Consider the following 27,552-nt stretch of genomic DNA (forward strand, 5'->3'; position numbering starts at 1 on the left):
CCAACAAAAGAAGAATGCATAAATTCAGTCAAGGTAGAAATGGACTTTGCTTCTAGAATTAAAACTTTAGAAGAGTACGGTATGCAATTATTGGAAGAGAAAAAAGACTTGAGGCGGAAAATAAAGATTTATCTGCTAAAATTATCCATGTATTTACTTCAAAGGATGAATATGTTAATATGTTCAATAGAGAAGTTGGAAAGGCAATACTTCTTAGGGAAATGTTGGAGGAACTTAGAATAAAGAGCCATACAAAAGAAAAAGCTACCCATGAATACTGAGACAGTGAATGAGCTCAAGATGGAGCTTAAGGAGTCAGTTTGAGGCTTCATCAATCGCGCAGAGTTTATTTTCCGTGATCTCAATATCAGTACTAAGAAAGTTTTTTTTTTTTTTAAAAGTGAGGATGATTCTTATGTATTAAGTCATCAGTTTATTCAATATTGTGTTTTTTTTTGTTAGGTATGTGTTTTAAATGCTTATATGAGTTTTACCACACTGCATACAAGTTGGACACGGTAACGTCAATTCGTGTGTGATTCGGAAAATCTGCTGAGACTAGGTTTCGAACCCGGAGCGGTAGCAAGAAAGAGGATCATTCGATAAAAATCTCTAGGAAGATAAAATCTTCAAAAAAGATTCCGGCTTGCCAGACTCGAACTAGCAACCGATTGATAACAATATAATCACTACAGTCAATCGCGCTACCATTGCGCCAAAGCCGGTTATAGTATTTTCTTGTAAAGAATCGGTCCCCGCATCTTTATGGTCCCAAGCAACAAATGCCATAATCAACCAAAACAAATGCAAATGTATAACATTTGATGAAGAAAGCGAATCAATTTATGCTCAATTAGAAGAAGGAAAAACCGAAAGATACTTAGGCTTCAACTTCAACAAAAAAGGGATTCAATCGAAACTCGACCACGTGTCGTTTATTTCGAAATAACAGCTCAATTTGCATCATGGAAAAGTGCAACATCAACACTCAGAGGTAGATTAAACATTTTAAAAACGTACTGCCTGTACATCAATGACATAACAGCGTTAAACGAATTCTCGGACAAATGCACCAGATACGTAAACAACACAAATTATAAAATGACAATAAGCAGACAACGTGCAAGAAAAGACTACGAAAAAGGAGGATTAGGTCTATGGGATATAGAAACAAGAGCAGAAGCACAGAAAGCCTGGACATACGAAAGATATATCAGGGCAATTCAGCCTAATTCATAGTTGAGTAGGTTCCTTTATAATCATCACCAATTAAAGATTCAAATTATAATTCTTTCACCTTTATATATCAAACTATAATAATTTTAAATTAAGGATTAAAAATGCAAAAATATGTAAACCAAGGTATTTTTAAAAAACTAAATTTTCTTTAAAAATATTTTAATTTTTTGATTTATTTTTGATTATTTTAAAAAATTGAAAAAATACTGTATTTACTGAATCTATAAATTGAAAACTATTTTGATTCAAAATTATATTTTTTAAATTATAAAAGTTATAAAATCCATTTTCGTCGATTGATGTTATCATTTTGGGACAGGAGTTGTTGATAGTTAAATACTCTAAATTCTGAAAATATATTAAATCTATTTCGCCAACGAAAGAAGAGGTTAAAATTAGCTTTTTAATTGAGTTACTTGGGAAATTTTCTTTTGAAAATTGAATGAAATCGTATAAATATGAGAGATCCAAAACTTCTAAATTTATAAAAATTTTAATTGATGGCGGTTCTATTTTTTCGTAATTATATGATGGGGATACTATTAGTGCTAAAAGTTTTTCTGGTGAATTTTTAAACTGGTTATGGTATGATTTACAATTAACCATTGTATAAGGATTACTGACACAAATGGTTTTGTTGTATGTATATTTTGAAACTGATAAATATTCTAAAGAGTGTGGTAAGCTTCCTTGGATTAAATCTTGATCAAAGCTATTTCCCAATATTAGTTTTTTAAGTGTTGGTGGTAATACATTTATGCCAATGGGTTGATTAAATATGTCGCCAAAGTCTATAGAGGTTAGTTGAGTGTGTTTAAATAAGCCTTCTTCGATTAAAGGAAACCCACCATTATTAAAGCCTTTTTCTATCTGAAGCCTTGATGGATGATGATTTTTAAAACTAAGCTGCTTTAAACTATTTGGTAAAAATTGTTTTTTTAATTGTTGATTAAAGGAATTACCAGACCAATGTAAACTAAACTCTAAATTTTCGATAGTGTCGGGAAGAACAACATTGTCATGATCGAAGTTTGAACCACCATGGAAAAATAAAGTTTTTAATGTTTTAGGTAACATTTCAGTTTTAATATGATAATCACTTTCTCCCATTTCTAAATCAAGATGCTCTAGTTGGGGTGGTAATTTGAAATACAATGAGTAACCACAATATATATCTAAATATGTTAAAGACTCGGGAAAAACAAAACCATTTTCTATAGAAAGATGATGAATATCCGGGAATATTTTTTCTATTGTTAAAGAGAGTAAATTATCTGGTAAGGTTTTTGGTCTAAAGGTTGATCTTGACTCCATTAAATATTTGAGTTTGGTAACTGACTGTGGTATTGCTCTATTTTTATTTGCTGTATTATTTTGACACTTTAAAATCTTGAGGTTTGGGGGTAGTTCATTTTTCAATGAATATTGATATTTTTCTATATTTAAACTTGTGATGGAATCAGGCAGCAATTTTTTAAAATTTAATTTTTTATAACTTTTTATTTTTATTTTTTGAAGATTTGAATTTTTTATATTTTCATTTGAAAAATCATCATTAATTGTTAATGGACCTATACTCTTAATAAAACTTGGTACTTTTGTATTAAATATGCAATCTAATTTTAATTTGATACATTCTATATTTGGAGGTAATATGGTTTCTAAATCGATATTTGGTCCAACAGGAAAAGAAAAGTATATTTCACACAGATACTCTTTATGCTTAAAATTTATAAAATCTTCTAAATTATGAAAAGACCTATATCTAAAAATATTAAATAACCTTAAATATTTTAAAATTATATTTTTTAAATATATATTGCCCCATATTATTATAAATGAGTTTGATTTTTCCATTTGATTTTCTATATATATTTTATATCTTGATTGTTTATTAAAAATGAAATCAAAAAATTAAATCAAAAAAAATTTAAAAAAAAAAAAAAAAAATTAAAAATTTTTAAAATTTTATAAATTTTTTTTTTATTATTTTATATTATTTTTATTTTACCTTTATTATAATTTATAATATTTTATTTAGGTTAAGTAAACCCAATAATTAAAACAACTATGGATTTAAAATTAATCGTTAACTAAGAATTTTATTTTAATATTTTTTGGTTATTTAATTTTAGGTACCTTGTGTTCAATGTAATTTATAATTCAAAATAGAGGAAAAAGAAGAAAAGAAATTTAAGTTTAGAATAAATAATTAGTAATTTTTAATAAAGATAAGTTATTTTAAAAAATAATTTTGGTTTTGTATTTTATTATTATAATATATTTTATAAATAAACATCGATCTAATTTAAAGAAGAGATGAACATTTATATATACCTCTCATTTAAATTTTAGTTCTTTTCTTTAATAATAAACAAGAAAGTGCCCTATGAACAAACAAACCGTGATGTTATTACACATTGTCCAAACATAGTGGGGTACTAAAAAAAACTTTTTGTAACTCTTCCCCGTTGGTCTAGTGGTGAGGATTTTCGCCTGTCACGCGAAAGGCCCGGGTTCAATTCCCGGACGGGGAGTTTTTTTTCACTATAATAATTTCTTCCTGGTGATTTAAATTATAATAAGTTGTAATGTAAATGGTTACTACTTCACAGGTACCGGAATCCATAGAAAACTACCAGAAATACTGAATTCTATAAGATCCTCGTTATCATTATGGAAAACAACAAGTAACTCAATTAAAACAAAAGTAAACATCCTTAAATCCTTTGCACTATCAAGAATAACATATTACTCGTATATTGAAGCATACAAAATCCCATTGTTGATTGTGTTATAATGTTGTGAATAGGTTATATTCTATTTTTATTGTAATTATTGTTGTATTTATTATTGTTATTACTATTGTAATTGTTATGGATTGCAAAATATTTATTTACTAAATAAACTAATGAAAAAATAATAATAGCAAATAATATAAAAAAAACAATCATTAATTGATCCATTTTTAAATGGTAATTAATAAATAGTTATTGAATGTGTAGATTATTATTATAAAAAATTTAAAGTATATGATTATTTGTATGTGATTAAAATAATAATGAATAAAAAAAAAAATCCTTTATAAATACTATAAAAAAAATGTAAATTAAAAAAAAAAAATGTAAATTAAAAAAAAATAAAAAAAAATAAAATAATCCAAACACTAAAAAAAGAAAAAAGTAAATAAAAAAATTAAAATTTTTAAGCTCTACCACAAAAAGAAATGCAATCTAAACAATCATTGATAAAAATTAAACAGTGTGTTAAAAGTAAAAGAAAAAGTGGGTGATTGATTATTATAATGAAAAAAAATTTTAAAAAAGTTAAACAGTGGTTAAATGTATATAGAAAAAGTGTTTGGTTGATTATTATAATATAAAAAATTAATTAATAACAGTTTTTAAATCATATGAAAAAATTCCTTACTACTATTAAAGTTTTTATAATAAATATATACCATTTTTTTTTTTATATATTAGATTTGGCATTTTTTATAAAAAAGTAAATTTATTTGGTAAAAAATTAAAAATATAAATGAACATATATGGTATAACTATATATTTTGTTTTTTAGGGAAATTAAATAAATAATTATATTTTGATTTGAAGTAAATATAAAAATTAAATTTTTTTTATTTTTTTTTTAATTTATTTATTTTTATAATATTTTTTTTTATTTTTTTTTTCATCACCAAAATATAATAATTAAGAAATTATAGTAACAATGAATATACCAGAAGAGATTTATAATTGTTCTAACAGATTATTGAATAAATTATTATTATTAAATAATTTATTTATAAAATTATAATAATTTAATGAAATCGAAAGTTTGAACATCATTGGTATTGGTAATGGATTTGAATGAAATTACTAAATTACCGTTTTCGAATGACCATAACCAATATCCATTTTGTGTGGCATTGTGTTTAATAACAATAGTACGATTTGAGGTGGCTTCTTGTACAGCTTCTAATACCATTTCATCAGCACAACGTTTAGCGAGATTGGCTGCAACTTTTTCGACAACACCTGCAAAAATATGACCAAAACTATTTTTTAAATCGGCAGCAACATGTGGGTAAACGGCTTCTAATGATGCTTGGTCGATGGTCCAGTCGGTATCGGATTTCATTGCTTTTTTAACAGCTGCTAAATTAGCATCCATTTTAGCTTGATTTTCTTTAATATTTAAACGGGTCATTAAAGAGTAAGTGCCTTGTGAAGGAAGAAGAGTTTCTAATTTAGCGGTGAATACATCATTAGTGTTACAGATCTTTGGACGGAATGAGACTACACAGTTACCATCAGCGAATGAGTATTGCCAGTATGATGGTAATTTTTCATCAGCGGCAACAAAAACAATTTTCTTATTAGGAACAGCTGCTAAGAAGGCCTCTTTGACCATTTCGTTCTTACTGACCTTAGTATCGATATTTTTAGCCAAGTTACCAACAACATCTTTGTAAAAAATGGATCCACAGCTATTGGTTACCCAGTTATCGTTACATTTGGTAATGATATCTTCGAAATCAAATACAATTTCAAATGGTTCACCTAAAGCTTTTTCAATGGTAGCTAAATGAGTTTTGAAGGTTTCTTCGTTATCTTTTAATGATTTTCTTGAAGTTAATGATAATGGCATTTTGTTTATTTTATTATTATTAGTTATAATTGGTTTAAGGTGTTTTTATTTGTATTTTATATTTCATTAAAATCAATTGATTAATTTTATCTTTTTATACTATTTTTTAAAAAAATAAAATAAAAAATATTAAGAAAAAATATATGAAAAAAACTAAGAACCACCCCTAAAAACAAATAAATAATTTGCTTACCTATTATTCCTTTTTTTTTCTTTCATTTTTACTTTTTTTTTTAGATTTTTTTTCTTTAGATTTTTTTTTTTTTTTTTTTGGATTTTTTCTAAAGATTAAAAATTTATATTATAAAATAAAAAGTCAAATATTGTAATTTATTATCATAATTATTTATTATTTCTATTATTATTTATAACTATATATATATTTAAAACTCTATAGCATTTTAATATGACATTTAGTTTGAAACTAATCTCTAGTGCTACTGTAATTACTATCAATCCTACTATTACAATTACTATTGTTATTGAATATATGCTGTTACTTTGATAATAATAGTGAATCTCTATAACTAATAAGTTTGCAAACAGATTTCTAACTCCTCAATATTACCTTTGGGACTTTTGTTTTCGAGTTCTGCTTTTGATAAGAGAATTTTAAGCTGCACTTCTTTCTTGATTAATTTTAGCCTTATTCTTAATGTTTATAGATCTACTACCAAAAATGAGTATTGATATTTGTAAATATATATATATATATATTATTTTTGTTTCATGATTTATAATAAAAAAATATAAATTATTGAAATATAAAATTAAATTAAAAAAAAATAAAAAATTAAATAAAAATTAAAAAAAAAAATAAAAAAAAAATAAATAAATAAAATAAGAAAAGACTATTTTTTGTTTGTAATATCTTTATTTAATATATTTTATCGATTTTATGATTATGAGAATGTAGAGCATATATATATATGATTGAGCTTATGTATATATTGTTTAATCTTTAAAAAAGATGAATATTTATTTTTCTTCAGGCCATGAATCTTCTCTTGGCCATGAATCCTCTCTTGGCCATGAGTCTTCTCTTGGCCATGAGTCTTCTCTTGGCCATGAATCTTCATTTTGTTCTTTTGGATCTCTAGTGGCACATTCTTTCCAATCTTTACATTTTTCTAAAAACCCACCCCAATATCTATAACCATATTGAAGGTATACTAATTCTGCACATTGGGCATTTACTTTTGGATTAAGTAAATCTTTTTCACTACTGCAAAAATCTTTACACAATGTGTAACAAAAATCTTTATTGAGATTCCTAAAATAATAAAAATTTATTAATTAATTTTATTATTAGATTTATTAATATATTAATTTTAAAAAAAATTTTATTATTAATATTACATACCATAAACCAAATCCTTCATCATTTATTTGATACATATTCCAAGCATGAGATGAATAAAATGAAAGGCAAACCATAGTACTAGATACTGGTTCTTCAAAAAATTGATTTGTTAATTCTTTAATTTCACTACATGACATATCAGATGAACTAACCAAAGCTGATAATCCTACAATTGATATTATTTGTAATAAAAGTTTATTTATTTGAACCATTTTTATAAAATTTTTATATTTATTAAAAAAAAATTAATTTAATTTTTTGTTTTATAGTTTTTTTAAAAAATAAAAAATTATAAAATTTATTCATTTTTATTCAAAAAATCAAGATTCTAAGGAAAAATTGGTAGATTTTTTTTTTCACACATCATCATAAATTTTCTTTGGAAAAAGTTTCGAATTATAATATTTCATTATATTTTGAAATTTTGTAAGTTGTTTTTATTAAAGAAAAGTTTTGGTGTAAAAACTAAATAGTTGGGGGTGTTTATTTTAATATCTTTTTTTATTCCTCATATATTTCCTTTTTAAAAATAATAAAAAAATTTTAAATAAATTATAATTGGAAAAAAGCTATTATTATTATTAATTACTTTTCTATAAATCTTTTTTTTTAAAAAAAACATATGAATATTTTTTATTTTATTTGAATTTTTTTAAATTGCTTTGGAAAAAAAGTTTTGGAAAAAACTATGGAATAGAATGGTTGTGGGTGTTTTTAAAAAAATGATTATGGTATCTTTTTATTTCATCATCTATTTCCTTTAAAACTATAAATTATAAATTTAAATATATTGTGAATAGAAAAAAAAAGTAATTTTTTATATTTTATTTTAAAATTTAATCTGATCGACCAGTAAATTTTTTTAAACTACTGACAATCTTTTTATTTAACATGTCAGCACAACCCATTAAACAACCCATTGACGAACCTAAACCCATTAATATTGGAATAGCTAAATTTCCTCTTTTTCTTAAATGAAAACCTGCTAAAAAACCTGCTGCTGTACCACCAGCAATTGAGTTAAGAACTGAATCGCCTGCATTATGTCTTAATAATGTCTCAACACCACAAAAAACTGTTGTATAAATACCACATCTATAACTAAAAACGAATGCATTTCTAACAACTAGTAAACCGAGTGTTTTTTTTGAATTTAATTGAATCTTTTTTATATTTTAATATTAAAATAATAATAATAATAATTAATAAATTATTATTATTATGAAAAAATGAAATGAAATTTTAGTAACTTACAGATGACATTGATAATGGACTATGAGCATTTTTTGCAATTGAATCTCTTAAATATTTATTACCAACTGAAAAACCATGAGCACCACCCACTATTAAACCAGCAAATGACATAATACTAATTTGATCTGCTAAAACTTTAAAATCTGGATGTGTAACAACTGAATTTATTAATGGATATTTTTTATACCATGGGTCTTTTTCGATCGGTGGAGGAATTTTCTTTGTTGTTAAAGCTTTATTAATTTCAACAATTTCTCTTTCTAAATATAATCTTCTTTTTTCCAATTGCTCTAAACTATAATTTTCACCATTTAATTTTAAAATTTCTTTAATATCTTTTGCATCTTGATTTATAACATTTTCTTTTTTATCCTCTTCTTCTTTAATTTTATTAAATCTATCTGTAATTGATTCTTTTTTATTATTATTATTATTGTTGTTATTATTATTACTATTATTAATAATATTATTATTATTATTAAAACTCATTTTATTAATTTAAAAAGTTCTAGAAAAAATAAACGAATGATTTTTTTTTTTTTTAAAAAATAAATACTTTTGTGTTTAAAAAAAAAAAAAAAAAAAATTATAAAAAAATTAAAAAAAATAATTAAAAAAAAAAATAGTTTTTTTTTATAAAACTAAAAAATAAATTAATATTAAATTAAATATCATATGACAATATTAATTTAATAAATGTTTTATTTTAAAATTACTTTATATTTTATATTTTATTTTATTTAGAAAGAAAAAAAAATTATTTTGATTCAAACATACAAATTGGATTATTTTTAATAAAATTAACATTAATATTGTTACCAAAAATATTACGGATATTATCTAAACCGTATTTGATCATAGTTGGACGTTCGAGAGAAAGACCCCAAGCAGCAACTCTAACATTTTCTGGTAAACCCATTGGGAGTAACATTTCTGGACGGAAAATACCAGAGTTACCTAATTCGACCCAACGTTTGAGCATTGGATGATAACCAAAAATTTCCATTGATGGTTCGGTATATGGATTGAAAGCTGGTTTGAAACGAATGTTATCGATACCTAAACGTTTGAAAAACTCTGAAATGACACCAATTAAATGAGATAATGAAATATCTACATCAGCAATGACACCTTCGACTTGATGGAATTCAGCTAAATGAGTAGCATCTAAAGTTTCATTACGGAAAACACGATCGATTGAGAAATATTTTTTTGGTTTGAAACCATTTTGTGCGAGTTTATATAACATACGAGCAGAAACAGCAGTTGTATGAGTTCTGAGAATATTTTTTTCGGCTTCTTCAATCTTCCAATCATAAATCCAACCTAAGGAGCCATAACCACCAACACTGTGAACTTTTTTAACACGTTCTAAATGTTCATCGGTGAAATCGTGACTGGTCATTGGATCTTTAATAAAGAAGGTATCGTGTGATTCACGAGCTGGATGTTGTTGTGGTTGGAAAAGTGCATCGAAATTCCAGAAGCCATTTTCTACGAAATTAAAAGTTGGCATTTCTTCAAAACCCATATCTAAAAAGATTTGTTTAAATTCGTTTTTAACCTTGCTTAATGGATGACGATAACCACTTTCTGGTACAAGACCCATTGCATTAATATTGACTTTGAATGACTCTTTGCTCCATGATTCATCCTTTAACATATCTGTAGTGAGATCTGATAACTCTTTTGATCTTTTATTGTATTGTTCACCTTTACTAACCTTGTAGAATGACATTTTCTTTTCTTCAACGAAACGAGCTTTCTTGTAATCTGTTAAAATTTTGGCATCTAATTTTGAAAGGTCACCCTCTAAATCTTGTTTGACTGTATCTACAATTGATTCTGCTTTTCTTAAGATTTTACCTTTAACAATTTCAATCCAACCTTTATTCTTTGCTGATCCAAATGCACTTGCACCAAATTGTTTATTTGCATCTGCTGGTGACATACCTTCTGCTGTTAATGATTGATATAATCTTGCTTCTGGTGAACCATTCTTTAAAACTTCTTTACCTGCATCTGTTAAACAATTTACAATTGAATCGATATAATCTAATTTAATGGTATTTAATGATTCCCAACTTTTTAATAAACCAACAACATCGTTATAATTACAACTTGGATCAACTGAATTACTCCAATCTCTAGAGTTTTCAATTTCACCATTATCTAAAGTTGAAAATAATTTTTCATTGAATAATTCTTTATTCATTTTTTTTTGGTTTAATTTAAAATTATAATTAAAAATAAAAAAAAAAAAAAATGATAATATTTTTTAAAAAAAATTAAAAAAAAAAAAAAAAAAAAATTTTTAAAAAATAAAAAAAATAGTTTTTAAAAAAAAAAAAAAAAACGAATAAAGAATTATTTATCGAAGTACAGGTAAAAAAAAAAAACCTAATATTTATATATGTATAAATTTTTATAATTTTATAAAAAATAATTTTAATATTTGTATTTTAAAAATTAATAATTTTATTTTTTTTCTTAAAAAATTATTTATAATATTCTTTTATAATTATCATTTCTTAAAATTTTAATACATCTTTTTAAACACACCACATTTTTAAAACAACATATTTTTAATTTTATTTGGTTATTAGTTTTTATTCCAAAAATATTTAAGTATAGTAATTTATAAAAAAATATAAAATACCTTCATATAGGAGCCAAAAAATTGAAATTTAAAATTTGAAAATTTCAAATCCAATTATTTTGTTGGATATAATTTTTTTTACCAATAATTGTTTTTGGTGATCAAAACGAAAAAAACAATTAATTTAATAATATGATCATATTATTTATTTAATTATTTATTAAATACTATTTATTTAAATATTAAAAAAATAATATAAAATAAATTAATTAAATATATAAAAAACGATCATTTACCATTTTTAATATATAAATAAATAAAATAAATAAAAAAATTAAAATAAAAAAAAAAAAAAAAAGATTTTAAAATAAATAAATAATTTAAATTTAAATTTATAATTAAAAAAAAACAAAACAATAAAAATTTTCAAACTTTTCTATATAATAGTTTTTTTTTGAGCGAATGCAATAATGATAGTAAAACTGGTTACTCAATAGGCATACTAATCCTGGTGGTCTTAGGTTTTGTATGTGAAATTTTTTTTTTTTTTAATTTTTTTTTAAATTTTTTTTAAAATTTTTTTTAAAAAAAAAAAAAAAAAAAATTTTATCTCATTTTTTTTTTTTTTTATTAAATTATTTTTATATTATTTTTATATTTTTATATATATAAATAAATTTACCATGGTATGTGGAAATTAATCATTTAATTTCTTTCAATATTTATTGTTTCATTATAGTGTTTATTAAATAATTTGGATAAAATATAGAATGTTTAAACATCAAAATTTTATTTATTAGTTTTCATTTTGTTTTTACCTTTCGCTTTTCCTTTATTCGCTTTTTCCTTTGTTTAATATAATATCCGATAATATAATCATTTTTATTTTTAATAATTATTTTATTTATAAACAATAGTTTAATAACTTATAAAACTTTAAATAGGAAATAATGTTAACACATCATAGTTTTTTTTATTAATTTTTATTTTACACCACCCACACCACAACACATAGATTTCCTTTTATATTTTTTTTTTTTTTTTTTCATTTACAAATATTAATTTTTTTTTATTAATTTTAAATCAATAGTCAAAATCAGCATATCCATCATTTGCTTCAACTGAAGCTGATACTACAAAAGGTTTCGTCTTATCTGTATCAGGTCCAGTCGTTATTGCCAATCAATTATCTGGTGCTGCTATGTACGAGTTAGTTCGTGTTGGTATTAACAAACTTGTCGGTGAAATTATTAGATTAGAAGATGATACTGCCACCATTCAAGTTTACGAAGAAACCTGTAAGTTTAATATTTAACTTCACTTCATCATCATTATTACTATTTTTAGGATATTTTAAAATTTAAATCGATTATAATTTTAAAAATGATATTAGTTTAGCAATAGTAGTAATGGTAATGGTTGTAATGGTTATTGGTTTACTAATTTTTTTTTTTAATTTCATTTAGCTGGTTTAAGTGTTGGTGATCCAGTTATTAGAACCCACAAACCATTAACTGTCGAATTAGGTCCAGGTATTATGAACACAATTTTTGATGGTATTCAACGTCCATTAAATGCTATTGCTCAAGAAAAAGGCAGTATTTATATTCCACGTGGTGTTGATACTCCAGCTTTAGACAGAAAGAAATTATGGCCATACGAACCAGTTGCTACCCTTAAAGTTGGTGACAATGTTTCAGGTGGTGATGTTATTGGTTTAGTCAGAGAAAATAATTTAATTCTTCATAAAATCTTAGTTCCACCAAAGGAAATGGGTACCATTGTTTCCATTAAACCAGCTGGTCAATATACTTTAGAAGAAGTTTTACTTACCATCGAATTTGATAATAAAAAGAAAGATTTAACTATGATTCACTACTGGCCAGTACGTAGTGCTCGTCCAGTCATTGAAAAACTTCCATGTGATTACCCATTATTAACTGGTCAACGTGTTTTAGATGCTCTTTTCCCATGTGTTCAAGGTGGTACATGTGCTATTCCAGGTGCTTTTGGTTGCGGTAAAACTGTAATTTCACAATCACTTTCTAAATTCTCAAATTCAGATGCTATTGTTTACGTCGGTTGTGGTGAACGTGGTAATGAAATGGCTGAAGTACTTATGGAATTCCCAGAACTCCACACTAAGATTGGTGACAAAGAAGAACCAATTATGCAACGTACTTGTTTAGTCGCTAACACTTCAAACATGCCAGTAGCTGCTCGTGAAGCTTCTATTTATACCGGTATTACCCTTGCCGAATATTTCCGTGATATGGGTTACAATGTTGCTATGATGGCTGATTCAACCTCACGTTGGGCTGAAGCTCTTAGAGAAATTTCAGGTCGTCTTGCTGAAATGCCAGCCGATTCTGGTTATCCAGCTTATTTAGGTGCTCGTTTAGCTTCTTTCTACGAACGTGCCGGTAAAGTTTCATGTATTGGTCATCCATCACGTATCGGTTCAGTTACCATTGTAGGTGCTGTATCCCCACCAGGTGGTGATTTCTCTGATCCAGTCACTTCATCAACTCTTTCTATTGTACAAGTTTTCTGGGGTTTAGATAAGAAATTAGCCCAACGTAAACATTTCCCATCTATCAATTGGTTAATCTCCTTCAGTAAATATATGGGTGCTTTAGATCCACATTATGACACTATGGACGCTGAATTTGTTCCACTCCGTACTAAAGCCAAAGAAATTCTCCAACTTGAAGAAGATCTTTCAGAAATTGTACAACTTGTCGGTAAAGATTCATTAGGTGAATCTGAAAAAATTACTCTTGAAGTTGCTCGTATTCTTCGTGATGATTTCCTTCAACAAAATGGTTTCACCAAATATGATAAATTCTGTCCATTCTACAAGACCACATGGCTTCTTAAGAATATGATTACTTTCAACAATTTAGCTCAAAAGGCTGTTGAATCATCCTCAGCCGATAACAAGATAACTTGGAATCAAATTAGAAATGAAATGAAAGATATTCTTTATAAAATTACTTCAATGAAATTCGCCGATCCAGCTGATGGTGAAGCTGCTATTACCGCCACTTTCTCTGCCCTCAATGAAGAAATGGTCACCGCTTTCCGTAATTTACTTGATAACAATTAAACTGCTTTTTTTTAAAAATAAAATATATAACAAAACAAAATAAAATAAAATTAAATAAAAAAAAACTTAAAATATAATAAAAAAAAAACCTTTAATATTTTCTACTTTTATTAAAAAACTCCCTCACTTTATTCCAAGTGAAACTAAACCCAATAGGGCGAAAGATAGAATGAAAAATGTAATTAAGTAAGGATTCCACTTCCACTGTTGTTAAACCACATTGGAGAATTGTCTGTTAATATCTCTCCAGATTGATAGATAAAAGAACCGGTGTTAACAGGTGCAGAAAAAATAGTGTATATATCTAAAAATAATTGAGCTAATGCATCTATTTTTGCTATATTATTATTTATATAAGAATATAATACTTCAATATCAAATAATAATAAATAAAATGGTTATAAACTATAGTTTAGATTGTAAAAAGGAAAAAAAATTGCAATCTATTTATATAATTATAAAACAAAATTATATACAACCAAAAAAATGGGAAGAATATATCCAAATATAATAAATTAGGACCACAAGTATGGTAGCATTAGAAGACTCATTGGAAGAAAAGTTTGCTAAAAAAATAAAAAATAGAAAATAGTGGGATTCTTGACACTTATAATCCAGTTTCGATAGAATGTCTTAAAGAGAGTTTATTTAATGTCCAATGAGTTTGGAAAAAGAAAATGCCCTAGTTTCCATCAAGTTAATGTAAAGGCTCCATTATTGTGTTGTATTGCCAGTTAATTAAATTTTTTTTTTTAATTTTATTATTTTAATTTTTATTAAGATGTAATAAAATTAAAAATAAAATTTTAAGGCTTTGTAAAAAATAAATAATATAATAATTGGTTTTTAGATATTAAAAAAAAATTTAAATTTATTTTACTAAAACTATTTTTTTGATCTTTTTAAGGTTAAATTTTCAACCATATGTTTTAAAGTTTGATGAATATCTTTGAATTTGGGTCTCTTTTTAGGTTTATCAGCCCAACAAGCTTTCATTAATTTACTGTATTCGCTTGGACAATCGGATGGAACTGGAGGACGTTCACCTTTAGCAACCATTAAAGGAATGGACCAACTATTAACACCTTCGTATGGTTCTTTTCTACAAAAAATTTCCCAAAGTACAATACCAAAAGCATAGACATCACATAATTCAGTATATGGTTCATTTCTAAATAATTCTGGACCCATCCATGAAGAAGTACCAAGATTTAATGTCATTTGCTTTGAAACATCGATTGCACGTGATGTACCAAAATCAATAACTTTAGCGGAATAGTCATCAGTTATTAATACATTTAAACTTTTTAAATCCCTGTGAATTACACCTATTGAATGTAAATATTGCATTGCATTTGCAATGTCTAGTGCGATTGATAATTGAGTGAAATAAGTTAATGGTTTATCTTTATTCAATAGTAAATCTCTTAAGCTACCTCCTTGAACATATTCTGAAACCATAAATAAATACTTTGGATTTTGTTTATTTGCCCCATAAAATCTAGTAAAATTTGGATGATCACTATCTATTAAACTATAGTTAAAAAAAAAAAAATTAGTAATGTGTGTGGGTTTTTTTTTTTCTATATTTCCTGTTACCTCATAATTGTAATTTCTCTATCAAACTCTTCAGTATTAAAACAAAAGTTTTCGGTACTATAAACTTTAATTGCAACATCTTTATTACGGTATCTACCCTTATAAACTTTACCACTTGCACCAACTGCCATTATATCATCTGTACCAAAATGAACATCTTCTTTGGGTAATTCTTTATAAATATTAATTTTTTTACTTAAAACTTCACCTAGAATATCTTCAAATGATTGATATTTTAATAATTCTGTTAATGTTTTTCCATTAATTTTTGGTACATATTTTCCATCGATAGCTGAATTAAAAAAATAAAAAATTAATATAAATTTATTATGATTATAAAAATTAATAATAAATATTTACAATCTGAAGAAAGTGTTAGAGTTGATGAAACTGATAAAGTTGAAAATTTATTTTCAATTTCTTTAGAGCTTGAAAGTGGGGAAAGAGTACTTTGTTGGGTTTTTAATTGTGAATTTGAATTATCCATTTGAGCTTTTGAACCAAATTGGTTTAATAATTGAAGTTGTTGTTGTTGAATTTGAAGTTGTTGTTGTTGTAAATGAATTAATTGTTGTTGTTGTTGATGTTGTTGTATTTTATACAAATCATCTTGAATTGATGCTAAATAATCATTTGATAATCTGGCTGGTTGTATACTATTATTTAAAGGTGGGGACGCTTGTTCACTACTATTACTTCTACTATGTGCATAAAAATTTTTTGGTATATTTGAAATTTGTGGTGATAAAGGAGCTGCTGATGAAGCAATATCAATATTTGATACCTCTGTTGATAATATTGAGGGTGTATTGTTACTACTACTACCGCCTACAACATAAATAATATTGGTAGAATTGGTTGGTACTTGAATTTCTATACCATTGTTTAATGTTACACTATTTTTAGATGGTATTGCTGATGAAGGTGGTGATATCTGAATACTTGGTTTTTTATATAGTGTTAATCCATCACATTGATTACAGAAAAATTCATTATTTGTAAAATGAAATCCACCACGAATTATAATATCGCACTATAGAAAAATTATTAAAAGAAATAATTAATTATTTATTTTATACTTTAATAATATATACAATATAATACTTACACCACCACAACGGAAACAATCATTATGAAAAGTTTTACCTTTAGCTGTAACTACAGTAGATTCGATCGCCAATGAACATTTTACACATTTCTTTGCAAATAAATTTCTTTCACAATCATCACAATAAAGTTTACCCTGTACATTAAAAAAGGACTCTAGGCTATTTTTACAATTTGTACATACAAAACATCCTTCATGATAAACTTTACCACTTGCTTTTATCCTTGCTTGTTTTAATGTACTTTTAGTACAAACAATACAATCATCTTCACCTAATACTATTGACATTTTCTTTATTTATTACAATTATTATTTTTTATTTTTTATTACTATTATTACTATTATTACTATTATTACTATTATTACTATTATTACTATTATTACTATTATTACTATTTTCTATTATCGATTTATTTAATATTTACACAAAAAAAAAAAAAATTTCTCAAGAAAAAAAAAAAAAAAACAATTTATAAAATAATTTAAAAATAATTTACAATCACACACAAACACAACACACAAACACTTATTATTGAGAGGCTAAACTAACTGAATTGAAAAAAAAAAAAAAAAAAAAAAAAAATTGATTTTATTTTTTTAAATTTTTTTATTTTTTTTTTTTTATTTTTTTATTTTTTTTGGTAATATTAAAAAATTTAAAAATAAATTTTGATCAGTGAACACATTTAAATATTTTTTCTTTGAATCTTCACAACTCAAGGTTGTGGAAAAAAACATAATTTTTTAATAATGCATACATTTTTTAGTGATTAAAAAAATTTGAATTTGAATAATTATTGACCCAAACCACTTCAAAAATTTTTTTTAATTTTTATTTTAAGATTTGTATTGTTTAATAAAAATGAAAAAAAATAATAAAAATGATAAAAGAAATCATAGAAAATTAAATAATATGATTACATATATTTTATTTACAATGAAATATAAATTGTAATATTAAACAATCAGAATCAGTGATCAAATATTGAAATTGAGTAAAAAAAAAATTAAAAAAATAAAAAAAAATAAAAAATAAATTTTTTAAAAAAAATTTTTTTTTTAGAGAATTTTTTTAAAAAAAATTAAATTTTTTGTTCATTTTTCTTTTTTTAAAAAATAAAGGAAATAAAGTAATTTAAACTTTATTTCAATAATTTAGCAAAGATAATTATAATATAGATATAGTTTTTTTAAAATGGTAATAATAGATAAGATTTAATAGTTATTTTTATAATCAACCTGTCTAGGACCTATAATCATAAATACCAATATCCCATTTCTTAACGACTAAATTCTAACTTCACACAATTTTAATTAATAATAATATAATAAATAATTATTAGTACAATATTAATAAAATGATTATAATAGTTTACTAATATCAATTTATTTATATTTTTATAGCTTCCATTATCATTATTAAGAACAGGCCAAGGCCATCAAATTGTAAAATCAAAAATTTAATAACAAAAAAAATGTAATCAATTATTAATTAAAATTTTTATATTTTTATTTTTTTTATTTTTCAATATTAAAATATATTATATAGATGGTCGAGCTTAAAAATGGCGAAACATACAATGGATATTTAATAAATTGCGATAATTGGATGAATATAAATTTAAGAAATGTTATTAGAACTTCAAAAGATTCAGATAAATTTTGGAAGATTCAGTCATGTTATATTAGAGGAAATACAATCAAATATATATCTGTACCAGACGAAGTATGTTTAAATATGAAATTAAATGTTTCATCATTTATAATGTTAATAACAATTATGATTACTAATATTCTTTATAATTTATTTATAGATTATTGATTTAGTTGTTGAAGAAGAACAAATTTCAAGACCACATAACTTATCAAAAGGTGATAATACAACTGGTAGAGGTAGAGGCAGAGGTGATTCAAATAGAGGTGGAAGAGGAGGAAGTACAGATGGTAGAGGTGGTGGTGGTGCAGGAAGAGGCAGAGGTGGTGATAGTGGTAGAGGTAGAGGTGATTTTTCAAATAGAGGTGGTAGAGGTGGTAGAGGTAGAGGCGATTTTTCAAATAGAGGCGGCAGAGGTGGACCATTTCAAAATAATACAGCTTAAATAAAATAATAAAACCAAACCAAACCAAACCAAACCAAAAAACCCCCAAAATAAAATATAATGTATAGTTAATATATAATTTAAAACAACCAAACCAAACCAAAGTAATAGTAAATTTAATATTTAATTTACATTAAATTCAATGTAAATTTTTATTTTATTTTTTAAAATTTTAATTGGATTTTCCATTGGAAATTTTATAAATAGTTTTCAATCTTTTTTCTTTTCTTTTATTTTATTATTTATTATTATTTTTCATTTATTTTAGTACAATAGTTATTATTTAACAATAATTTCCAAAATTATTGTAAAAATAAAATAAAATATATTTTATATGATGATTATAGTTATTTATTATTATATAAAATGTGGTTATTATTATTATTGTTGAGAATTATTTTCATTAAAAAACATTTTAACTTCAACCATAAAATTTGCAAGTTGGAATTCTAATTCAGAAACTCTATTTGATAAATCTTCAATTGATTTGTCCTTATTATCTAATGAATTTCTAAATATTTTATTTTCCATTTCTAATATTTTAATTTTGTTTTCAAGTTTATTTATAATTTCTTTTGTTTCATTATTTGTTGTCGTTGTTGTTGTTGTTGTTGATGATGTTATACCATTGTTTAAACTTTTAGTTAGTGTTGATCTATTTAATGATGAAGAGGATACTGCAGAAGTTTTAAGTAAATCATTTGTTGTCATTTGCTGTTGGTTATTTCTATTTGGTGTTAATGGCTTGTTATGAAGTGTTGTTGCTGCAGAAGATTTAGTTGGTGTTGCAGATCTTTGCATAAGTGAAGTCAATGGAGGTGTGTTTGGTTTGGTAGGTGTTACAGGTTTTTGGGATAAAATATTTAATGGAGGTGTATTTGATTTGGTTGGTGTTGGTGGTCTATTTTTAAATGTATTGGTATCATTATTTGTAGAATCAAGTTGTTGTCTTTTTGAAGGTTGTTGTTGGTTTGTTGAAAATCTTTTTATTGTTACATTATTCGAGATTTGTGGTTTTATTGGTGAGCTTGAGATACTTGATAATGACATTGGTTTGTTATTATTATTATTATTATTATTATTATTATTTATATTGTTATTATAGTTATTATAGTTATTATTGGTGTTTGGTATCGTTGTAGCAGTAGTCTGTACAGTTGTTTGAGTTATATTATTATTGTTTTGTTTATTAACTCCATTTTGTGGTAATGATGTTGGTATTTTTCTTGTATTATATTGATGATTTTGTTGGTTTTGAATTGAGGGAGGCAGTTCTTTTTGTTTCTTTAGTAATGCTTGTTGATGTGGTGATTGTTGTTTATTTGGTTGAAGATTTTCTTTTGATTCTGGAGATTTTGATCTATTTGGTGAAATTGATTTTTTTGGTGATGTTGATCTTTTTGGTTCTTTAGTAAATTTAAATGTATCTGGTTTTTCTATATTTATTTTATAATATAAAGTTAATAGGTTTATTATTTTTTGGTGTATCATTTTTTTAAATGGGGTCTATGTTACCTTTTGGTGGTGATAAACAAAAACTAAATCTGTTTTTTTCAAATAAAATAGAGTCTCTAATTTTATTTAAGTCAAATATACTAGCTTTAACATCACTTCTTTCTGATTTTGGATTTAAACCCATTAAATTATCTAATCCACCCCATTCATATTCTTCTTCAAATTGTCTTTTTTTACTATTAATATTTGCCATAACTTTTTTGATAGTATTATTATTATTGGTATTGTTATAATAGTAATTATTATAATAGATTTGGAAAAAAAAGAATAAACAAAAGGTTAATAATAAAAAATAAAAAAAATAGATGATTGTAAAAAAAAATAAAAAATAAAATTAAAATTTTTTTTTTTTTAAATTTTTTTTTATTTTTTTAAATTAACACCAAAAGTGAAAAAAAGCGCAATATACTTTAAAAAGTAAATATTAAAAAATAATATTGATTTATTATTTAAATTTTATATATTATATAAGGTTTATTGATTAGTTTTTATTTATTTAATTTTGAGTTTGTTTTTTGAGTAAATCTTTCTTTATTTAAAATAAATCTTTCGTGGGTACCTTCTCCAATTTTTTCTTTTTCATCAAAAGCTGTAATGTTGAATGAAACTTTTTTACCATCTTGGATATCAGTAATTTCTGCAACGGCTCTAACTTTGAGTGATTTTGGTGTTGCTGCTAAATGTTTGATTGAAATAGTGGTTCCAACGGATGTTTGATCTGCATTTAATTTGCCTGATAAACATTTAACAGAGGCTGCCTCCATTAATGCTATCATTGATGGGGTTGAATAAACTTCAACATCACCACTACCTATATTACAAGCAAGCTCTTTTTCGCTTACAATAGATTCAACTTCACCTTTATCGCCAATATTCATTTCTGCACTATAATATTATTTATAAATTAAAATATTTTTAAAAAAATGGACAAAAAAAAAAAAAAAAAAAAAAAAAAAAGATATTTTTTGTAAAATTAAAATTAAAAAAAAAAATATAATTTAATTTACAAAAAAAAAATAAAAAAATAAATAAAAAAATAAAAAAATAATATTAAACATGAAAATACCAATTAAAGAAAAAAAAAATATATGGATTGAAATATTTTTAGAAACATAAATACTTGAGACATCCCAATGTTTTATATTTCGAGGAAAATAAAAATAATGTGTAATTCATGAAATTTTTATAAAAATAAAAAAAAAAAAATTTTAAAAAAAATTTAATTTTATTTTTTTATTTTTTAAATTTATTTTCTTTTTTTAATAATTTTATTATAATTTTAATTTGTTAAACATAATAGAAACCTCAAATATATATTTGTATATAATAAATAATAATGAATAGTTTTAATAAAAACAGCAATACAGATGACAACAAAGGAATAGTTTTATATAACGGGATAACAACCACGACAGCAACAAAAGAAATAAAAATTGCCGGATTTGGAAATAAAAGATTCACAGAAGAAGAAGCAAATAAGATACAAAAACTTTTAGATACCCAACCAAATAAAATAGAAAGCAGACCAACAGCAGGAAACCGTAGTTATCATTTATTATTATTTTTGTTTATATAATTATTTAAATACTAATATTTTGTAATTATTGTTTTTATAGAGATATCACATTATATAACGGTAGACCAAGCATTACAACAAGCAAACAATATATTTGGTGTAAATGGATGGTCATGCAAAGTTTTAAGTATGTCTCAAGAGAGTTTTGTGGAAGATGGTAGAAATAAATATGTTTTTACAGCACATGTTAAAATAATGTTACAGGATGGAACTTTTAGGGAAACAATTGGTTGTTCAAATACTAAAAATATTACAGATTTTGCAAATGCTAAAAAAACAGCAATTTCAGATGCAATTAAACGTTGCTTAAAATTGTTTGGTGATGCTTTTGGTAATGGTTTACAAAATTCAAACCCAAAGATTAACTTTAATAATAATAACAATAAAGCAATAACTCACGCCACAAATAATAATAATATTGTACATATTAAAAACGAATCAATTACATCATCTCCAATTTCCAATTCACCACCACAAATACAACAACAGCAAGCAATTGCACAAAAACCTCAGGATAATGGTCATTTAAATGGATCACCACCAGAAGCAACAGTTCCATATAATAATAATAATAATAATAATAATAATAACAATAATATCAATATCAATATCAATAGTAACAATAATAATAAATTTAATCCACCCAGACCAACCTATCATCCATATAACAAACCAATAACTCTTTCTCCACCAAAACCTTTTATTAAACCCACACTCCCATCAAAACCACAACAATTTCAGCAACCACCATTAACTGATGTTCATATTGACATCAACATATAAAATAAAATAATATAAATAAACTGTATAATATCAAACATTTTTATCAATTATCTTTTTTTTTTTTTTATAATAAAAACAAAAAAGAATCTTTGAATTCATAATATCTCAAACAAAAAAGGTTTTTATTTATTTTTAAAGTGTAATAATTTAAATATCAGCAAAAAAGATGAGTTTTGTTTAAATTACTTTCCAAAAATAGATTTTTTTATTTTTTTTTATATAATTTAAAATTTTATTCAATTGTTTTTTATTTCAATTTAAACAAAAATCAAATAATTATTCTCAGAAAATACAAGATTATTGAAAATAATGGTTTTTTTTTAAAAATTGTTTTTTTTTTTTTATATTTTTTTAAAATTTTATTTATTTTTTTCATTTATTAAAATTTTAATTTGGGTATTCAAAAAATAAAGAAATGATAGAAATAGAAAGGTTTTTTGGTGGATTATTGAAAGATGAACAACATCAAAATCAATTTGAATCAGATATAGTTTTATTATCGGGTCCCAACCATTGTGGTAAAACATCATTATTATTTCAATATGGATATACCTATGCAAAAGAGGGTTACAGTGTATTATTTATATGCAATAAAAAAAAATTTATAGGATCATTACCAAGTTTTCCAGAAGGTTTCAAAAAAGATGATAATGTATTAAACAAAATTAAAATAAAGTTTGTATTAATAGTTTTCAATTTAATATCTATAGGGCTGCATACTCACCATTCATTTTTTTAATATAGATATATAGAGAGTGATGCAGATCTTAGAAGTTATATCATGGATTTCCCAGCACTATCATTCCTACCAGATTTAATACTGATTGATGATTTTTCACTTTATTTTGGTTCGAATCTTTATGATAGAAATACAGTATTAGGCAAAACAATATCTTTCATTAAAGAAACAATATCATATATTAGGAAAAAGAAAACATCACTTTATAATAATAATAGTAGTGGTAGTAATATGGATGGTAATAACAATTATAATATTAATGATAAAAAACTTTTAGATTGTAAAGTTATTATAACCGATTCAAGTACAACATCAACAATAAGTAATGCAGGTGATGGCGCAGTACCATCAAGTATAGCGAATAATACACAAATGGGTTTAGTCTCGTCAGTTCACCCACGTTTTTTATATATAATGTCAAGATGGATTAATTTGGTAATAATTATAAATGAAACACCTCAACACCCAACCCAACCAATAAACCCTCAGTTTACACCTCAACCACAGCAACAGCAACAGCAACAGCAACAACAACAACAACAACAACCACAGCAACCAAAACTACCATCATTTAATAATTTTAATTTAACAATTTTTAAATACAATAACAACAACAATATTTTATTTAAAGATTATTTAATTAACTATACATTAAAATATTTTGGACCAAATCACCAAAACAATTGTTATGTCACTGAAAATATTCAAAATGTAATTTTAGAAAAATAATACAAACTCCCAGTAAATAAAATAAAAATGATGAATAAAAAAAAGATTACAATAACAAAGCCCACCTGTCATTTTAGATCACAAAATACTTTGTCAAACTAAAATATTATTAAAAAATAATCCAAAAATCTAAATTTTTTATTTTTATTTTTAGTAGTATAGTTTTAAAACTATAAATTTTATTAGTTTCTTTTAAAACTGTTCTATTTGTTTAAAGATAAATATTTTTTTGAATGTTGATTAAAATTGGATTTTATTATTTTGGTTTTAGTGATGTGGATAACTGATTTCGAAATCTTCACAATTGTGCAAAGATGTATGAGATTGTTATCTGTGTGAAAAAACTATCAATTATAAATAATTATTTTAATTTTATAATTTAATAAGAAAAAGATATTCCCTATTTTTATTATAAATAAAATTACAATGAACGCAGATTTCCCCCAAAAAAAATTGATTTTTATTTTTAATTTATTTAATTTTTATTTTATTTTTTTTTCATTTAAAATTTTTTTTTATTTTTTTTTTTTTTAATTAAAATTTTTTTTTTTTCTCTCTATTTACCCAATTCAATTAATTTTTTTTATAATAACAACTATTTTTTTTTTATAATATTCGTGTATATTATTATTTTATTAATATTTTTATTTTTAAACATATTAGTTTTTTTTTTTATTAGCTTTTATTTATTATAATAATACATTCTTTATACAAATAATTTTAATTTTAATTTTAATTTTTTATTTATTTATTTATTTTTATTTTTTTAATTTTAATTAAATTTAATTTTTTTTATTTTTTTTAAAAAAATTTTATTCATCACCAACCATCTACTCTTCATTATTTTATATCAAAATTCTTTTCAATAATGAAAACTAAATCTTCAAATAAAAAAAATGTCACAGTAAACAACACAACAACACCAATTATTTCTACTAATTCCATTCCAGTAAAAAATGAAGAAGATGAATTAGCTGAAATCGAAATTGTAAAGAAACAATTTCAAGAGTTTAAAATTAAAAATAAAAAGCAAAAAGAAGAACATGAAAAAGAAATTAAAAAGAAGTTAGAGAATGAGCAACAGAGCAATCATCCACATCATATTGCCGATCACTCTCATTCTGGTATTAAAAGATCCAAACCATTAGCACCAACTTCTGCATTTCAATTCTACAAAGATGCAAATCCTTCAAAATCACCTGGTTTCCTTTTAGAGAAATGGAGAGAATTGGCTGATCATGAAAAAAAGGTAACTATAATTTGGTAATATTAAATTTTAAATAATATTAATTTTAATTTTTTTTTTATTTTAGCATTTCAATGATATGGCACAAAAAGATAAAGAAAGATATCATACCCAAATGGAGGAGTATGAAAAGATTCACAGCCAAGTCACCCATCAAAAACTTCAAAAGAAACAAATAAAAAAGAAAACATCTGATGATGAATCACAGAATAATGGCCCAAAAAAATTGACTAAAAAAGAGAAATTAAAAAAAGCTCAAGAAGATAAAGAAATTGCAAAACAAGAAAAGTTAAATGGTACAAAGAAATATTCAAAGAAATCTGAAACTGTTGTCACTATATCTTCATCTCCATCTAAAAAAACTGTAAATATTAAAAAATGTAATAATAGCAATGATGATAGTGACAGTGATGACACTGAGGAAGAGGAAGAAGAAGGAAATGATTGTGAAGAAAATGAAGAGGAAGAAGATGAAGAAGATGAAGAAGATGATGATGAAGAAGATGAAGAAGATGATGAAGAAGATGATGACGAAGATGAAGATGAAGGAGATGAAAGTGGTAATGAATCAAACCATAGTGCCTTCGAAGAAGATGTATTTATTGATGAAGATGATACAGATGGATGGGGAGAAATGAAAAGAGGCTTCAAGTCCTCCCATCACAATTCTTCAAATGCAAAACATAACAATAGAAGAGTAAAATGGAATAAATAAAATAAAATTTTTAGAATCAATTTTCATTGTTGTTTTTTCTTTTTTTGATTAGAAATTTTTTTTTTTATTATTTATTTATTATTTCTATTTATTTTTTAAAATGATTTATTTTTATAGCTTTATAACTAAATTAATAAATTTGGGTTACTTCTATTGTTTAAAATAGTATTGTGTTGGCTGTTGTGATGGAATTTGGGAATGAAGAAGAATATAACCACCTTGTGGTTGTTGAAGTAAAATTGGTTGTGGTTGTGGTTGTGGTTGTGATTGAAGAGTAAAGAATGCCCCTTGTGGTTGAGCTGGTTGATATTTAATACCTGGGTAATTTGACTCTTCATCATTTTCAGATTCTTCGTTTGATGATGAGAAACAACATTTGTTATATTTCTTTTCTAATTCATCATTACCTCTTGAAGAAACAATATACTTGGCGATTAATAACATTGCAACATCACTTAAAAAGAACCATGCATAACTACTTGATAATCTGGCACCGAAATATTCGCACCATTTATGTGAATAAAGAGTGATACCTAAACCAACACCACCAGTGACACCAGCAGCTATTAACCATAAAATCTTTTCTAATCTATTATTTCTAAGAAGATAAACAACTTGAAGAACTAAGTAAATACCACATGAGATACCAACAACAACTTCATAAAGAACAAATGACCAAATACCAGATTTAGAACCTGAATACTCGAAAGCATAGTACCATGAGAATAAAAGGATTATAGAATTGAATATGAAGATTAATTTGGTTTTGAATGATTTTGGGTTAATTATACCAAGATCTGATAAACCACAATATAAAAAGAATGTACCAACAGTTGATGTAAGATCGACATCGGCAATGCCAACAAATAATTTAAGTGAGTTTCCAAAATTATTTGAAAAAGAATCTGCTAAAAGTGCAAAAGTCATCATAATACCATACATTATAAAAGTTATTGAATAAATATATGTATCTTTTATTTGTTAATATAATAAAAAATAAATTATATAAGTACAATTTAATCATCAATTCATTATTTTTACTACTATATTTATAAAATAAATACCATCAAACTTTTTAAATAATCTGTGTTTTGAAATACCAATATATAATGCCCACATACATAATGGGATTAAAATTGGGTCAAATACTTTAAATCCATGATATGTAACCCAGTCATAACAAATACCACTCACACTTGAACTACCTTCAGAAAAATCACTGCTATAACTAT

The 27,552-nt window shown here is 24.3% G+C and overlaps 15 protein-coding genes across 15 annotated transcripts; 5 read left to right on the forward strand and 10 right to left on the reverse strand.

Moving 5' to 3' along the window:
* Positions 1-1,398: 1,398 nt before the first annotated feature.
* Positions 1,399-4,022, reverse strand: DICPUDRAFT_78380 (uncharacterized protein; the record flags this gene model as incomplete). The annotated part of the gene is made up of 2 exons (XM_003287486.1): positions 1,399-3,004; positions 3,988-4,022. 2 exons carry the CDS (start codon positions 4,020-4,022, stop codon positions 1,399-1,401), a joined length of 1,641 nt encoding a protein of 546 aa, XP_003287534.1.
* A 1,024-nt stretch (positions 4,023-5,046) lies between these two features.
* Positions 5,047-5,886, reverse strand: DICPUDRAFT_78381 (uncharacterized protein; the record flags this gene model as incomplete). The annotated part of the gene is made up of 1 exon (XM_003287487.1): positions 5,047-5,886. The coding sequence occupies one exon, from the start codon at positions 5,884-5,886 to the stop codon at positions 5,047-5,049; it is 840 nt and encodes a 279-aa protein (XP_003287535.1).
* Positions 5,887-6,864: 978 nt separating this feature from the next.
* On the reverse strand, positions 6,865-7,461 carry DICPUDRAFT_151645 (uncharacterized protein; the record flags this gene model as incomplete). The annotated part of the gene is made up of 2 exons (XM_003287488.1): positions 6,865-7,159; positions 7,250-7,461. The coding sequence occupies 2 exons, from the start codon at positions 7,459-7,461 to the stop codon at positions 6,865-6,867; spliced, it is 507 nt and encodes a 168-aa protein (XP_003287536.1).
* Positions 7,462-8,085: 624 nt separating this feature from the next.
* On the reverse strand, positions 8,086-8,992 carry DICPUDRAFT_151646 (uncharacterized protein; the record flags this gene model as incomplete). The annotated part of the gene is made up of 2 exons (XM_003287489.1): positions 8,086-8,412; positions 8,504-8,992. The coding sequence occupies 2 exons, from the start codon at positions 8,990-8,992 to the stop codon at positions 8,086-8,088; spliced, it is 816 nt and encodes a 271-aa protein (XP_003287537.1).
* Positions 8,993-9,138: 146 nt separating this feature from the next.
* DICPUDRAFT_47397 (alpha subunit of phenylalanyl-tRNA synthetase) lies at positions 9,139-10,718 on the reverse strand (the record flags this gene model as incomplete). The annotated part of the gene is made up of 1 exon (XM_003287490.1): positions 9,139-10,718. One exon carries the CDS (start codon positions 10,716-10,718, stop codon positions 9,261-9,263), a length of 1,458 nt encoding a protein of 485 aa, XP_003287538.1. The 3' UTR covers positions 9,139-9,260.
* A 1,013-nt stretch (positions 10,719-11,731) lies between these two features.
* Positions 11,732-14,289, forward strand: DICPUDRAFT_47400 (vacuolar H+-ATPase A subunit). Its single transcript, XM_003287467.1, has 3 exons — positions 11,732-11,788; positions 12,193-12,400; positions 12,569-14,289. The coding sequence occupies exons 1-3, from the start codon at positions 11,786-11,788 to the stop codon at positions 14,209-14,211; spliced, it is 1,854 nt and encodes a 617-aa protein (XP_003287515.1). The 5' UTR covers positions 11,732-11,785; the 3' UTR covers positions 14,212-14,289.
* Positions 14,290-15,052: 763 nt separating this feature from the next.
* Positions 15,053-16,305, reverse strand: DICPUDRAFT_91930 (uncharacterized protein). The gene is made up of 3 exons (XM_003287491.1): positions 16,171-16,305; positions 15,811-16,102; positions 15,053-15,745 (listed from the first exon to the last, which is right to left on the reverse strand). Exons 1-3 carry the CDS (start codon positions 16,295-16,297, stop codon positions 15,097-15,099), a joined length of 1,068 nt encoding a protein of 355 aa, XP_003287539.1. The 5' UTR covers positions 16,298-16,305; the 3' UTR covers positions 15,053-15,096.
* Positions 16,306-16,870: 565 nt separating this feature from the next.
* DICPUDRAFT_32600 (uncharacterized protein) lies at positions 16,871-17,206 on the reverse strand (the record flags this gene model as incomplete). The annotated part of the gene is made up of 1 exon (XM_003287492.1): positions 16,871-17,206. One exon carries the CDS (start codon positions 17,204-17,206, stop codon positions 16,871-16,873), a length of 336 nt encoding a protein of 111 aa, XP_003287540.1.
* An 836-nt stretch (positions 17,207-18,042) lies between these two features.
* DICPUDRAFT_47407 (uncharacterized protein) lies at positions 18,043-19,108 on the forward strand. Its single transcript, XM_003287468.1, has 4 exons — positions 18,043-18,116; positions 18,323-18,364; positions 18,468-18,644; positions 18,733-19,108. Exons 1-4 carry the CDS (start codon positions 18,114-18,116, stop codon positions 19,015-19,017), a joined length of 507 nt encoding a protein of 168 aa, XP_003287516.1. The 5' UTR covers positions 18,043-18,113; the 3' UTR covers positions 19,018-19,108.
* A 290-nt stretch (positions 19,109-19,398) lies between these two features.
* DICPUDRAFT_87635 (uncharacterized protein) lies at positions 19,399-20,725 on the reverse strand (the record flags this gene model as incomplete). The annotated part of the gene is made up of 3 exons (XM_003287493.1): positions 19,399-19,761; positions 19,861-20,453; positions 20,533-20,725. The coding sequence occupies 3 exons, from the start codon at positions 20,723-20,725 to the stop codon at positions 19,399-19,401; spliced, it is 1,149 nt and encodes a 382-aa protein (XP_003287541.1).
* Positions 20,726-21,020: 295 nt separating this feature from the next.
* Positions 21,021-21,410, reverse strand: DICPUDRAFT_32596 (uncharacterized protein; the record flags this gene model as incomplete). The annotated part of the gene is made up of 1 exon (XM_003287494.1): positions 21,021-21,410. The coding sequence occupies one exon, from the start codon at positions 21,408-21,410 to the stop codon at positions 21,021-21,023; it is 390 nt and encodes a 129-aa protein (XP_003287542.1).
* Positions 21,411-21,835: 425 nt separating this feature from the next.
* Positions 21,836-22,891, forward strand: DICPUDRAFT_97740 (uncharacterized protein; the record flags this gene model as incomplete). The annotated part of the gene is made up of 2 exons (XM_003287469.1): positions 21,836-22,073; positions 22,149-22,891. Exons 1-2 carry the CDS (start codon positions 21,869-21,871, stop codon positions 22,889-22,891), a joined length of 948 nt encoding a protein of 315 aa, XP_003287517.1. The 5' UTR covers positions 21,836-21,868.
* A 415-nt stretch (positions 22,892-23,306) lies between these two features.
* Positions 23,307-24,359, forward strand: DICPUDRAFT_78391 (uncharacterized protein; the record flags this gene model as incomplete). Its single annotated transcript, XM_003287470.1, has 2 exons — positions 23,307-23,566; positions 23,636-24,359. The coding sequence occupies 2 exons, from the start codon at positions 23,307-23,309 to the stop codon at positions 24,357-24,359; spliced, it is 984 nt and encodes a 327-aa protein (XP_003287518.1).
* A 590-nt stretch (positions 24,360-24,949) lies between these two features.
* DICPUDRAFT_91932 (uncharacterized protein) lies at positions 24,950-26,372 on the forward strand. The gene is made up of 2 exons (XM_003287471.1): positions 24,950-25,608; positions 25,673-26,372. Exons 1-2 carry the CDS (start codon positions 25,228-25,230, stop codon positions 26,318-26,320), a joined length of 1,029 nt encoding a protein of 342 aa, XP_003287519.1. The 5' UTR covers positions 24,950-25,227; the 3' UTR covers positions 26,321-26,372.
* Positions 26,367-27,552, reverse strand: DICPUDRAFT_97742 (uncharacterized protein). The gene is made up of 2 exons (XM_003287495.1): positions 27,385-27,552; positions 26,367-27,291 (listed from the first exon to the last, which is right to left on the reverse strand). Exons 1-2 carry the CDS (start codon positions 27,437-27,439, stop codon positions 26,471-26,473), a joined length of 876 nt encoding a protein of 291 aa, XP_003287543.1. The 5' UTR covers positions 27,440-27,552; the 3' UTR covers positions 26,367-26,470.

The sequence above is a fragment of the Dictyostelium purpureum genome, assembly GCF_000190715.1.
Source record: "Dictyostelium purpureum unplaced genomic scaffold DICPUscaffold_102, whole genome shotgun sequence".
NCBI classification, from domain to species: domain Eukaryota; phylum Evosea; class Eumycetozoa; order Dictyosteliales; family Dictyosteliaceae; genus Dictyostelium; species Dictyostelium purpureum.

Bases quoted from the DNA above. Each gene is read 5' to 3' on its own strand.
- DICPUDRAFT_91930 (XM_003287491.1), bottom strand. From the start codon at position 16,297: ATGGATAATTCAAATTCACAATTAAAAACCCAACAAAGTACTCTTTCC. The intron at 16,103-16,170 runs GTAAATATTTAT...TTTTTAATTCAG, and splicing joins TCTAACACTTTCTTCAGATT to CTATCGATGGAAAATATGTA. The intron at 15,746-15,810 runs GTAACAGGAAAT...TTTTAACTATAG, and splicing joins AGAGAAATTACAATTATGAG to TTTAATAGATAGTGATCATC.
- DICPUDRAFT_47400 (XM_003287467.1), top strand. The intron at 12,401-12,568 runs GTAAGTTTAATA...AATTTCATTTAG, and splicing joins TCAAGTTTACGAAGAAACCT to CTGGTTTAAGTGTTGGTGAT.
- DICPUDRAFT_47407 (XM_003287468.1), top strand. The intron at 18,365-18,467 runs GTAAAATCAAAA...TATATTATATAG, and splicing joins CAGGCCAAGGCCATCAAATT to ATGGTCGAGCTTAAAAATGG. The intron at 18,645-18,732 runs GTATGTTTAAAT...ATTTATTTATAG, and splicing joins ATATATCTGTACCAGACGAA to ATTATTGATTTAGTTGTTGA.
- DICPUDRAFT_97742 (XM_003287495.1), bottom strand. From the start codon at position 27,439: ATGTGGGCATTATATATTGGTATTTCAAAACACAGATTATTTAAAAAG. The intron at 27,292-27,384 runs GTATTTATTTTA...AACAAATAAAAG, and splicing joins ATTATTTAAAAAGTTTGATG to ATACATATATTTATTCAATA.
- DICPUDRAFT_91932 (XM_003287471.1), top strand. From the start codon at position 25,228: ATGAAAACTAAATCTTCAAATAAAAAAAATGTCACAGTAAACAACACA. The intron at 25,609-25,672 runs GTAACTATAATT...TTTTTATTTTAG, and splicing joins TGGCTGATCATGAAAAAAAG to CATTTCAATGATATGGCACA.